Source organism: Halyomorpha halys, unplaced genomic scaffold, assembly GCF_000696795.3.
Source record: "Halyomorpha halys isolate HHAL.00 unplaced genomic scaffold, Hhal_1.1 Scaffold36.1, whole genome shotgun sequence".
Lineage (NCBI taxonomy): Eukaryota > Metazoa > Arthropoda > Insecta > Hemiptera > Pentatomidae > Halyomorpha > Halyomorpha halys.
In genome coordinates this window covers 453,699-468,008 of record NW_027108624.1, presented here as the reverse complement: position 1 = coordinate 468,008, position 14,310 = coordinate 453,699, and the positions used below count along the sequence as shown (strand labels likewise).

The following is a 14,310-nucleotide window of genomic DNA, read 5'->3' as shown; positions in this document are numbered from 1 at the left end:
ATACAACATATTTACTTATTGTATTATTTTGTACAGTTGTAAATTACATTGAATACATTTTTTTAAAAAAAATGTATTTATTTATTTTTATTTTTTGGCGATAATCTAATCTAACCTTTTGTTGTTTTTAATAGGAAAGTTATTGAATTTAGTAATTAAATATAGTATTTTAAAAAATCTTTTTTTTTTTTTAGTCTTTTAATTTTCTGATAGGCATTCGTATTGGAGTAAAACGGCTATTCTCTGACATTGAAATCCCAGCGGATGACTCAGAGAGCATCCAAAGAGTTCTCTGTTTTGCTTTCTTCTCAAGTGGACACAGAACACAGCGCCACGGAGCCTACCCCAACTCGAAACGTAATGACCAGTAACAGATGCCTTGCCCGTAGTATGACGAAACTCATTGCCGTCTCTTATATATGGCCATGTTTAACAATTTAATTTGAAATAATAATAATAATAAAATATGGCAAACTGGAATATCAATACAAATAGCACGTAAAACAAGAAAATAAAAAAATAGCAAAATGAAACTGAATAGATTAATTAGTATAAGATATATCGTAATAATAAAATGAAGATTTAAAATTCTATTTATTATATATTATGGGTTTTTAACCTTTTTACTGAAACAATTAGAAGATGAATCATAAACCCGAAATTTGAGATTTTACATTTCAAGATACGAAAAGCACTCTATGATAATCCTATGAACCGGATATTAACATAGGTTTCAAAATGGCGGCTAATTAGTGGTTTCATTTGCTCAGATCTCGACCATTTAAGAACATAAAGGAGGAAAATATCGTTTTTTTAATCTCTTAGACAATAGAGACTATAAATAAAAGAAAAAAGTCCAAATAATTCTGATTAGAATAATTAAAACTATTGCAGAGAATTACATGTATGTGAACATTTTTAAGTTTTTATTTTTATTTCTATATACTATATAATCTATATATAATTATTACCGGGGGGAGTGCACCGTGGTAAAGCAACTCCAAGGACCTAGGTTCAAATCCAGCTGGGCAGACAAATGACTTCTGTTACATTATAGCCGTGAGTCAACCGTGTAAGTCCATCCAGCCTCATAAATTGGGAACCCTTAATTTGGTAAAAATCTGGCTGTCGAGCATGACCCTGACCAAATCACCTCCTTGCGCAACCATTGGTCTAGTAACAGTACTTCCTTACAAAATACTGAACTCTTGACCCTTCATGGATTGTAGTAGGTATATAATTTTAAGTTAAAATTTTTTAAAATTATAACTCAGTCCGCTTAACGGTGTACCAAACCATTATAAAGGTTATTATAGAAAACAATTCTAATCATTTAATTATACTACTAATTGCTCAAATTGTATAATTGTAATTTACATTTATTCTGTAGTTCAGATTGTATTTTTTGTATACACAGTATTATTTTTGTGTTATATAAAGCATGTGTATAACACTGTAACTCCGGATAAAGTCAGAACAATTTAAAGCAGATAACCTTTTGATTTGTTCTATAAATGAATAATGTAAAATAAAATATGAAATATTGCACGGTGGTTTTTTTAATTTTTTTTAAATTTATTTATTATAAGGATCTTGAGTTGAGAACAATCTGGCAATCACCCCACTTTGAAAAAAAAAGTTTAATGAAAAAAATAAAACTATTGATTATGAGCCCAGCGTTTCGGCCCACGTTGCAGGGAATCATCAGGGCTAAAAAAGATACATGTAAATGATGTAAACATAACAGTCAATCAGTGATTTTACAATTATAATATTTCTATTTATTAATCTTAATTAATAATATTAAGCAAATTTTTCTTTTAAACTGTTTTTCTCTCCTGTAGAATATGAATATGAAAATCTCGAAACACCGATAAAAATATAGTTACTTATTATTGACTGAATCTCAAGATCCTCAAAAACGTATATCAGTAACAGTAAAAAAATATTAAATATATATAGTTAATGTTGCACGATTATTACTGAATACAAATTCAGTTGGCTTTAACTTAGAGATTTGCGGCTGATCTGCATTTCCACAGCTTTCTGTATCCCTTTTTACGATGCCTTGGAGGGAGTTATGTGGATTATTTATTTTACTCGATTCGCAGACAGACGACATATTGAAGGAGCTATCGTAAAAGCGAAAAGGAAGCGGACGCTGGAGGGCTTAATATAAAGTGGGATTTAAGGGGCGGTGTACCTTTCAGCTTTTGGCAAGACTCGGTCACAGCCTGAAATAGATGGCTGCAATCCGGTGCATCCATCTCCCTTCGTCTGGGCCGGCTGTCTGGGCCTGAGGCCGGGTATAGCCAGCAATGAACTTCAAGTTTTATTACTGCTAATTATAATTGTAATTATTAATAATTTTAATGAGTCGATATTTATTTAATTACGTAATTAAATTTATAGTGATTAGAAAAATATTTTGTCTATAATATTATTCTTATTTAGTTGTCCTGGTATGCTTTTTTTTAAGAGTAAACCTTTTATTGAGGAAGGCTTATAGGAAGGCTCTAAGTAATTAGTTAATGAAATTAATAAAGTAATAAATTAGGTCTTTTTTCTTTATTTATAACTATTAAATACTGCATTCATGCGAAAAAAAAAATTAAATTGCATTAAATTCTGTGTCGAATAAGTACTATAATTTATTAATTAGCTCAAGTAGTATGTCGTAAACCAAAAACGATGCTTGCCCTAGCATTCTTAAGGAATAAATCCTTAAAAAAAATAAACATTTTGCACAAAATTATATTTTTTTTTGTAATTTACCTGAAACAATTATTTTAACTTCAAACTCATTTGGGTTTTTATTGATTATTACTTTAAAGTTAACAAAAAAAATAAATAAATAAATAGAAATTGCAACGAAATAAGTAAAAAAGAAAGGTCATTTTCCAGAGTATTATTTATTTTTAATTTTTATTTATTGATAAATATTACAATCTGCCACAACATTGTTGGACAATAAGTGATAGTGGTAACTGATTACATTTATACTAAAATACCATAAGAATAAAAATAAATAAATAAATGAAAAAAAATACATAAAAAATAAATAAAATCTCTCTCTAAATATATACAAACAGAAGGATAAAAAAAAATGAACATGATCGAACAATGTACAATAAATAATAAATAAAAAAAATAAAATAATCTCCAGTCATATTTACACTCTTATATACAATATTTATACTATCGACGTCTGAAAAAGTCCTGAGCCCACTCTATAACACAATGTATTAACACTCAAATCAGAAACCATAAGATAGACATTTTCGCTAGAATAAATTTGTTTTCAAATTTGATTATCTACGAGAAAATATCATTAAACAGTCCATTCCATTGGGATTTCTAGAGTCAGGTACGCTGAAGAAGAACTGGCCATTCATTGTTAATGTACAAATTTAAAAAAAAAATTGAACTGCTACAAATGATGATTGGGTCAGGGATGCAGGCAGTACTTTGTAAGGTACTGTTACTAGACAACCAACGGTTCAGTAAGGAGGTGATTTGTTCAGAATACCTTCTTTCTGATTCTGGTTGCATCCCGGAGGGCTGACTCAACAGCTGCAGCGAAATAGATAATAATTATCTGCCTTAACCGGATTTGAACACGTGATCTTGGAGTTAGTAGCACAGTTCCTTACCACTTACCTTACCTTTCCATATACATACATATATATATATATATATATATATATTTTACTCGACGTAAATTTCATTTTTATGTTTTATATGTACCAATAATTCATTTTTGTCATGATTAAAATATTTACTAAATTTTGTAGTGTATCAAATAAAGAAGAATTATTTTTTCTATGTAATCATAATTATAAAAAAATTCAGAAGACGTGAGGTAGGAGTGAACCTATATGGTAGTATTTAACGCCCTCTGTGTTTGTTTAAAACTAAATTTTATCAGAGATTTGTTTGAAATCACCAACTTATTGATATTTAATGTAGTTTTGATTGTTCGTTGTGACGTAGTTGTCTTATTGGTTCTCTGTAATTTAACAGTACAGAGAAAAAATCGATTATTATTTGTTGTTCGACATGATGATCTATTTCTCTCCTTATTCTTTTGTTGTTTTTTTTAGACTAGTGATTGCCGGACGTATAGCGTATGTATGGGAAATGGCGTTTATTAATAACTCAAAGGCTTCAACGTACTTGCCCTAAGTGAAAGTTTAAAGATGTCGCGATGGCACTTAATGATCAAAGAGAACAGTATGGTTCTTAATCGGCTAAAATATTCCAGGGGACAGATTGCTAAATACCAAAGAGAAGATGGGAGGATATATTTAAGTGTAAGGTTTCCGGATATCTAGGCTAGCCATCGGGGGAGTTTATCAAGGTGGCAGGGGCTACTTATCTCAACCCCGGTCCACAAATAACAATAACAGATGATACCTTACCACTGCCCATTACATTAGCAAGACTGATAGACCTTCCTGTCTTGTACATCCCCTGTGGTCCCACCACAATCCATATACTCCGCCTCCGTCTTTAATGTCCTTAATACAAAGTCTCTTCGGAAATTTGTGTTGCCTTAGAAGAAAAAAAGTTCGTCGTGTTTGTAGTAATTAAAAATGTTTAATGGTTGTCATTAGTTGCTTTCCTTTGCCTTTAGAAATAATATTGCAACCGGTGAGAAAGAACAAGACTTATACAAACTAAAAGCTTATGGAGAACTAAATAATAGCAATACTTGCAAAAATAGATACCAAATGAAACATGTACTCCAATAGTTCACTATGACGTCATAGTGAACTATTGGTGCATTGATTTGCATTCTTTTGCATAGAATGCTGTTATTATTATTATTGTTGTATTTCTTCTGTACATAATAGAGTTTACGAGGATTGTTCGTAAACTGGTGGGGGAGTTACTGTGCGAAGTCAGCTAACAGGGCTATATCAACTGATCGAGTGACATATGAGCTGTAGAATGTAGATATGTTTAGGAGAACAGACTTCGTTAATAAATTAGTCTTTGAGTTCTCTTCATAAATTTCATTTCATACTCTTTTCTCTTCTTTTTTATTGAAGTTTTCAATCCGGTAAATCGTAAGTTAAACATATATAGTTGTCGTCTCCTTTATATGTTTTTATTCTGCCATTTATTTAGAAAACAAAAGATTAGTTTGTGTGTGTCTGGTAGGAGGGATTAAAAAAAAAATTGTATAACTAATGATTACATTTTGTTATTTTTCCAGTTTCTTTTACCTACTTCAACAAGAGGAAGTTTCCATCCTCAGCTTCACAGTGACTCCTTGTACCGCACCGGTAGCATGGGACATAGTTGTCAGGAATACCAATGAGACTGGAAAAGGTAATATTTTCAAATTAATCATTTAAGCCTCATTCATATGTCAGGCAGGTTAAGTTCTGGATTGAACTATTTTCTTTGATTTGACAACACATCCATCCAATATCTCAGTGCCAAAAGAAGACTCCTTGCATTTACATCCATCATTAACCTTACCCCTGAATAAAAAAGTTGGCAATTTACTTAGGCTTACCCTAACGATAGGTTGGACAGTCAGAAAACGGGTACATGCATCAGTGCAGGTTTTCGCCCGCCAGTTTTTTTATCAATCCTTTTAGTGGAACAAACCTAGTAAATCATAATCATTGTTTCAAGTGTTTCATTTCTTTCAAAATTAAACCTAATATTAATTTCTATTGAATTTTTTACTGAATCTTATTTATTCTATCACTTGGAGGCGACATTAACCATGCAGTATTTACCCCATTTCTTATAGTTCATCTACTTGTCACTAGATTGCGTCTTTCAACTTATACAAAGCACCTTAAAACGTTTTCTCTTAGAACGTTTCCTGCTGGTTTGACGCTAAGATCTAATCCTAAAACGATAGCGATCTCTTTTGATTATTCCTTCCATTCCTCCCCTAGTCCTCTTCGGCATACTCTTGGCATACCTTAGTTCTTCTTCCCACTTGTTGATGATTTTAGTGTGTATAAGAAATATGATGTTTGAGAAAAGAGACATTATTCTAGAGAGTAGTAGAACAGAGTTGTAGAAGGACACTCCAGGAGACAAGTTGTATATAGTAGCCAGTAGATAATAATATGTAATTTTACTTTAAATATTTTTATCTCTAGTGCCTGTTTTTGAGATGGTATTGTTGTAGTGGAGGAGGCGGGGGAGGTGTTACGACCGTCCGAAGAGGGTCCCACAGTGAGGGTCCTGTCTCCAGCATACAAGGGCCTGTACACTGTACAGCTAAGGGTACAGCAGGAGGCTTGGGTCCAGCTGTACGTGACCTACCTCAGCCATCCCAGCCAGTTGAGGCCTGTCTCCAGGCTGCATCTCGTCAACAGGAGGACTCAGGGGCAGATCTTCGTCAGGTGGCAACGGACGTGAGTATAATCTCAAGAGGGATACCAACTTGTTTCTACCCCGTAGTACATTTTAAAACCCTGGAATTTTCCTTATAATAATTTATCTTGGAGATCTTTCAAAATATAATTGAATTTGTTTGAAAATATACAATATCGTATTTAAAATTATTAATTAATAGCTGAAAATCAGAATGATGTAACAAATAAGAAAACTGGAAAAATAAATTTTAATATAGCATATACCGAACTTTTAAATATATAGAACATTTTTTTTTTTTTTGATAGATTTATTTATTGACAGATATTACAATCTGCCACAGAGTTGTGGGCAATAATAGTGATGAATGATCTCATACATACTAAAATAAAAAATAAATAAATAAATTAAATAAATTTTAAAAAAAAATAAATAAAAATAAAAAAAAACAAAAAACAACTCTCTTAAAATATATACAAACAAAAGAATAAACGAGATGAACATAATCAAACTATCTGTATGAAAAATAAATAAATAAAATAACATAATGATAAAATAATATATACAATATTTACACAATCGACCTGAGGATCCCTGAGCCCACTCTATCCCCCACGTGTGAGGGGTAGAGCAGAGCTCAAATCCCAGCGCATCCCTCTCGCCGCATCACTGGTATATAGAACAAATAAGAAACCGTACTTCCATTTTACAAACAAAACATAGTTAAATAGGAAATACAGTAGAGTTTTTAGCGATAAAAGTCTTATTGTGAACGTTACTAAAATTGAAATATTTTCAAATACAATTGAATTTCTTACACAAGAAAAAGTAATATTTTCACTTCGTATTTTTTGTATATGCTAGCAATGAAGTAATTTAAATTTGATTCTAATTTAGTTAAAGAAATAATAAATTTTGCACAATCATGAATAAAAGATCTTCTTAATTTATTTAATTTTTAACAGTATAAAAATATATCTTTTATAATATACTAATTGATACATTGTAGAAATAAAGGTCTCCAGAAGAAATACCTCATTAAAGAGACAGAATTTTAAGCAATCTATCACAAATAGAAAGAATCGAATGTTTGAAAATAGATTGTAATATTTTGACGGGGTTGAAGATGAAAATATTTGAAAATGGCCATTAGAATAGTCCAAATCCTTACAAAAATGTGAAATATATGTGATCTAGATTTTGATATTGATAAATATCTATGTTTAAACATAAATCTGTCATAAGTTTGTTGGTATTATTATATAATTTTATATTAAAAACGATGTGGTTAGTAAGTTTTTTTTTAAAAATCTTTTTGATTGATATTTAATAATAATTATAATAAAGGCCTAACCAACCCGAAGGTTCGATGCCGATACCAACAAATGCTCTCTGCATACATCCTTCCAGAGATGCCCCTCCAAACCCAATTCCACTAAATCAGTTTTAACGCAATCCTCCCATCTACGTTACGGTCTCCCCTCGGACGTTTACCCGTTGGTTCAGTGTTTATTACCATTTTAGGGATCCGCTCGTTACTAAGCCCTACAACCTTACATGCCGATCTTATCCGCCTCAATGCTATAATGAATTATATTTACCGGGGATATTTAATAATATATGAAATAAATCTTACTAAAAAAAACAAACACCAAAATTAAGTAGTTTATTATAAAAATTATAAATTAATATATTATAAGTAAAACCTCATAAAAAAATAAAAAGAAACTATTGCATAGATTATATTGGAATATTTCAGCTGGTTAAATAACCAGTAAGGGTTTCGCCAATTCAAAAATCATTTGGGGTAAAAAAAATTACACATTAATACTAACAAGATATAGCACATCTCACTTCAACAGCTTCAAGATACTAGATATCAGTCCAAAAGTTGCAAAGTTGCAAAAAAAAGTTGCAACTAATCACTGATGAATGCTTTGTTAATACTAAAATGGCTTAAAAGAAATGATAAAATAAGTAAGGTATTTTATTTACTTTCTATTTTGTGTTATTATGTTACGAATACACACACACATTAGACCTTGGTGGTCCGCCTCCGGCTTTTGTTTTCACGTTAGTTGCACGTTGGTATGTGTTATCTTTGTTTATTTTGTCTATCCGTCTGCTGTTTAAGTTCTCCACGCGTTCTCTTGCTGACTATTCGTGGTGGGTGTCCACTCACTGAGAGATACGTTTTTAAAGAAATTATTGACATGGTTCAAATTATTCACAGTATGGAAAATATAAATGGTATCAAAACCATTAATGTTTTTCTTTTAATTCAATTTAGTTTAAAATCTCTTTTATACTTATACCCTAGTACAGTTAAAATTCTATAATTTCCTCTGTTATACGGAGTTATTCGTTAAGAATCGATTAATTAAAAAAAAAATGAACAATGCAAGTTTGATATATAAAAAAAAAATAATAATAATCTAATGTATAGAAATCAATATTTTTATTTATCATTATATTATATTGTTCTTGTTTTATGAGCTGCCATACCGTTTATATGGTTTTGATGGGTCTAAATATTCAGGGCCCTGTTTCATAATACAGTACAAACTAATAATATTAGTCTTGTAGATTTATCTTAATCCAATTACACTGACTTGTACAATAGTAACTTTTACTTTAGTAATATTTAATTCCTGTAATATCACTAATAGTCATCCCTATTATGAGAAAAATAAGTATTAGTATTATTACCACACTAATTTCTACACTTGTACTATCAACTAATACTATTAGCTTTCATTATGAAACAGGGCCCAGGAGTTTCTTAGGTTTTCCGTTTTTCCGATTTCTCCAGGAGGAAAAACTTTATTAAAATACAAATTGTATTTTATAAAAACTTTATAAAAAACTTCATTGGATTGCTAGTCACACAGCATACTTATTTTAGTCTAATCAGACAATATTTTTTATCTTAAGATAAGTAAGCCTAGCCAGGTATACAATAATAATTATAAACAGTAGTAATATATAACTCAAGAACATGACTTTTTTTTTCATCTCTTTGGTTCTTTTATCTTTTTTTCTCCCCGTTTTTATCCTTCTTTTTCATGATTTTTTCCCTCCTTTTCCATACTTTCTCCTTTCTCTCTTTTTTTCTTTTCCTTCTCTTCTTTTTCCCTTTCATATTTTTGTTTCAGTCCAATATGCCTTTAACAGAATAATGGATAAAATAGTGATAGAGGTATGAGAAGATATATGAAAAATACTTAAGTAACAAATATAAATTTTAAAAAAAAATCAACTAACTATGTTAATATTAATATACAATAAATATAGAATAAATATTATAAATGTATAAAACAATAATAAAATAAGTAATAAATAAAATAGCAAAATTACAAATAAGGTATGCAATGTATGCATGTCATCCTTCATCTGGATGACTCCATTACAAAACAAAAAAAAAAAGTTACTAACAATTTAAACATTTTTGGTGCTTAGCTCAGAAAGTATACATTTTCTTCAAGGTTATTATATTCTAATGAATAAGAAACAATATTACGTATTGTATTAAATGATTTTTTATTCACTAAAAATTATTTTAAAAAAAAACGTAATATGGATTTCAGTAATGTTGATCAGAATAAATAAATCAAATAAATAATTATCTGTTGCAGCTGGATTCAAACCCGTGTCTTTCGAGTTAATAGCACAGTGCCATGCCACGCCGCTCCCCAACGAATGGCAATACAATTTTAAATTTCTATTGATGAAAAGAATTATTGGCAAATTAATTTATTTTTAACCTAAAGTAGTCGGTAATATTTGTAGGCATTAAGAAATAGACCAATAAAACTGAAATATCTGTCATCAATAAAATAACGACTTATTCTAAAATTGGGTTTATTCCTTATTTTTTTTTCAATAATAAAAAAAAAAAATTCATTAAGTTGCTATAGACCTTGAACGACAAGTACATTTACCTAATTTTGTATTTCAACAAGATTGTGTAAACTCAGTTTTCAACAAGTTGTTAAAAAAATAGGTTTTTCATATAACGTAATAATTTTGTAACGCTTGTAAAATAACAATTTTTAAAAGTTATAAATAGAGCGTAATTAGGCATGGTTTGAAGATGCTTTGCTTAGTTTTTAAATGAATGGAATATGGTCCGGGTGCGGTCAAAAAACTCAAATAGTAAATGATTATACTATTTTTATTAAGCCAACGTCTTCGTCAGGGCTAAAAAAGATACAAACACTTGACATAGTTACAAAAAAAAAAAAAAAAGAAAAAACATAAGTGGAAAATAACAGGGGTATACAATGAAAATTAAAATATAATAAGAAAAATTAAAGGTTGTAAACAGTAAATAAAAAGGGTAATAGTAACAGATAGATAAGAGATAAAATAAGGGAAAAAATATTAAAGAAAGTACAAATTAAGAGATGAAAAAGGAAAAGAATAAAATCAAATGATGCGACAGAATTCATACCTGTTTTGACGAGAGTCAGAGTGAGCCGTTTGTATTGGGAGGAGTGGGGATGGCAGTTTAGCACGCCACAATAACGAGAATAATTTTAAAGTAAACATTGTGAAAAAAAAATTTAAATTAGGTAAAAAATAAATGGTAATATACATAATAGAGAGGGAGAAGAGATATTTACAAAATACACACGGTCAGTCAATAATCTTCCATTAGTTTTTAAATATTTTAACTTCACATTATGAAGGAAATTTATTTTTAAAAAGAAATTAATGTAATCGCACCTTGGCCATATTTATATAAGTGAGGCTTATATTTATTATTGATTAACTAATAACACCAAATAAATGAATAGCTGTGTTTAGATATAATTTAGAATACATTAAAAAAATTGATACAGCTTCTCTGTCAAACATTACATACACTATAGTCCATTCATTAAGAATTAATGTATCTCAAATCCAGAAAAACACGTAGGGAAGTTGTTTAAATTATAGAGGACGTTATGTTTGATTTTTTACTTATACCTGAGGTAGAATATGTAGCAGTGACCCATGGTACAATGATATAACATTACCTTTTTGGATTAAATTTTTAGAAAAGTTTTAAAGTATATTGCTTAGAGCTGGCATTCATTATAAGCTTAATAGATTACTAAATATAAAACATTAAATGATTTTGAGTGAATATACATATCTTTCTGAGTAAAAATCATCAAACCAAGTAAAGTCATGTAGACTGGATTTCCCCAGAGCAGACATCTTTCTGTTAGCACAAAAACTCAATTTTCCTGGTAATTCTTTTTTTTTAAGGTAGCCCATGGTGTACATATCTCCCCTATATGTAAGATACGTTTCGAAAATATGATACGAAAATAATTCAAAAGATAAGTTGGGAAAGATAGGAGAATCGCTCCTTTCTTATTGAGCCAATAAGGAAGACTCACCCGGTGAGTGGAACAGGTGAAAAAAGAAGACGAGCGTAGAGAGCATACGGAGCTCCTCCGGGAATACAATGAGGTTTTGATGGTCACCTGAAAAGAAGTTTTTGCTGTGGGTATTACCAACCTCTTTGGGTTTGAGCCGAGTTTACTGCCAGGCCAATCTGTATAATTAAAGGACGGTCCAAGCATAAATTTCAGCAACCACCCAGCACAATATGACAAGTCTCACACTCCCCATATTTCACAATAACTCCATCATGTCCGAAGTTCCTTTTACTCAGAATCTTTATGAGCCTGTACCTTTTTTTTTTATGGATATATTATTTACAAGTCAAAATAAGCATGTACCGAAAGAGAGTGATAAAAAATGCTAATTACTATCAAAGAAACCAATTCAGGACCCCAAAAGATCTTATAAGTAAAAAATCTTTGCCAACATGAGTATGAGTAGGGAATGGTAGAAAACCATGACTAAAAGTTACCTTACCGCATAATTTTGGGAAATACATCGTTAAGCACTAATTTATCACTTCTTTAACTACTATCTGTTACAAATATTGATAACAAAAAGATTTTTTTAATCTAAAAATCAAAGGTTTTCATTAAAGCCAGTCAGTCACCATTGAAGTTTTTAGATTCACGTTTGTTCCTTTAGTTTCTTGACGGCGAAAACGAGATGACAATGAGATTCATACATTATTTTTTAATCAAAACTTTTAAGATGTAACAAGGGTAGGAAGATAATTTTGATTCACCAGAAGAGGCCATTTTTTTGCTCCCGTCCATGAAGGAATTAAAAAAAATTATCAGAATAGAAAATTTTCACTCGCATTTTACGTTTTAGGCATAAAGAAACAATTTGGGCCGTCTGTTAAGGCGACTACATTCGCAACATCGTGATTGCTGCTACGGTTTCAAATCCGGCCTGCATCGGTCGACTTTTATTTCATGGCGGTCCTATGAAATGTATACTTGAACCCCCCACCATGGTTAGAGTAGAATAGATGTCAGAAATGACCAGGCAGAGGAGTAAACAAAAATACAAAAAAAAAAAGGGGACAAAGTTCGGATTCTATAGTCGAATTTGTGTTTGGGCACAATAGGTCGGGCCGTTCATCTGCCTGCTTTGAATATTATTTTTTATTGTTTATTGTTTTTATTTGCTGCCGCTGCTGGGTAAGAAATGTATTGGAATCGAGGCAAGTGTTCGATGAGCGATCATCAACGGATTTGTGCGTTTTAAAACTACTTGAATACGAAAAAAAAAAATCGCATTTTCCGTCTTTGGTCTTTCTGTGTGGGACGCCTCGATTAGTTGTAAACAGGGTGTACTGACGTTTTTTTCACTTGTTGAAAAATTTATTTTCTGTTTACTGTAGTGCCGGAAAGTTCTATCCTTATTGATGGAACTAACCTAAAGTCTTTTAATTTTATGAGCACAGAATCAATCGCCCAAAAAAAAGGCCAAGTTGAGACGAAAATTAACTTTATTTGCTCTCAACTCATAACTTATATATCCACTTGAAAGGTAATTAAATTCTCTACAACCGAATTGCAACTAAATGGTTCCACTAGCACAGCACATCCTTGGAGTTATATCGAGTAGTGCCCTCATAAGGAAACGAAAGGCTTCAAGGATGGACTTGGGCTAGGTTGGCACGAAGAGAGGAGGTCTCCTGTAAACAAACAGAGTGTAGTTCGCTGATCCAACATAATACGTGACAAACTGGCTCCAAACAAACGGCAGCTCCTACTGGACAGTTCTATTTAGAACCGCGGTCTATTTAAAGGAATCGCCTCTACTGTCCGATCCCCAGGTCTTTCAGATCCTCCATTACACAATCTCAGCCTTTGACAAGAAATCCATCAATATAATTATTTTATCGTAGAATTAATAAATATATTTGTAGGGCTGATTGGTTCGATGCCGATTTAACAAATTTCACAACAAGGTTTTCATTAAAATTTAATTATTTGATTTTTATTACTTCACATTGAAATACTGCTTTATTATATGATAATAATACAATGATACAATTAAGAATAATAAATATTAGCGTTCAAAGTCATATCATTTATAAAGAAAAATTGCCAAAAAAATAGTTTTTTTTTGTTTTTTTTTAATATTTATTTATTGCTACGTACATTATAATACATTTAGTAAATCTGATCTAAGTTAAATTGGAGTGTTACAGGCGTGTAGAGAAACTACCCATTGATAGCACTCTAATGACATTTTACATTAGCTGGTCTCGTGGCCATCTTCTTTTCAGGCGCCTCGGAGGTTTGTCAGGAATGGAAGAGGATGGAAGATTAGAAACTAGGGGGTTTGAATGGTTAGAGAGTTTATAATGGAAGGACTGACATCTGGCTCGGGCTAGATCGGTTACATAGGGAACGTTAAGGTCTTTATGTATGATTTTATTTGTGACAAAGTAAGGAGCATTGAGGATTTTACGAAGGATTTTGGATTGTAAGGGATACGAGAGGAATTCGAAGATTTAGTGAAGCCCCAACTCTATATGTCCAGATTGGCCTTATTACAGTCATGTAGATCAATCTTTTGTAATGTGTT

General features: G+C 31.1%; 1 protein-coding gene across 1 annotated transcript in view; it reads left to right on the top strand.

Annotated features, from left to right (window-relative positions):
• nord overlaps window positions 1-14,310 on the top strand; it is an 88,542-nt gene that overhangs the window by 57,328 nt on the left and 16,904 nt on the right. Inside the window, exons 3-4 of the mRNA XM_014429814.2 lie at window positions 5,222-5,337; window positions 6,161-6,389. Of these exons, the coding sequence (XP_014285300.1) occupies window positions 5,222-5,337; window positions 6,161-6,389 (345 nt within the window). The remainder of the gene's footprint in view (window positions 1-5,221; window positions 5,338-6,160; window positions 6,390-14,310) is intronic.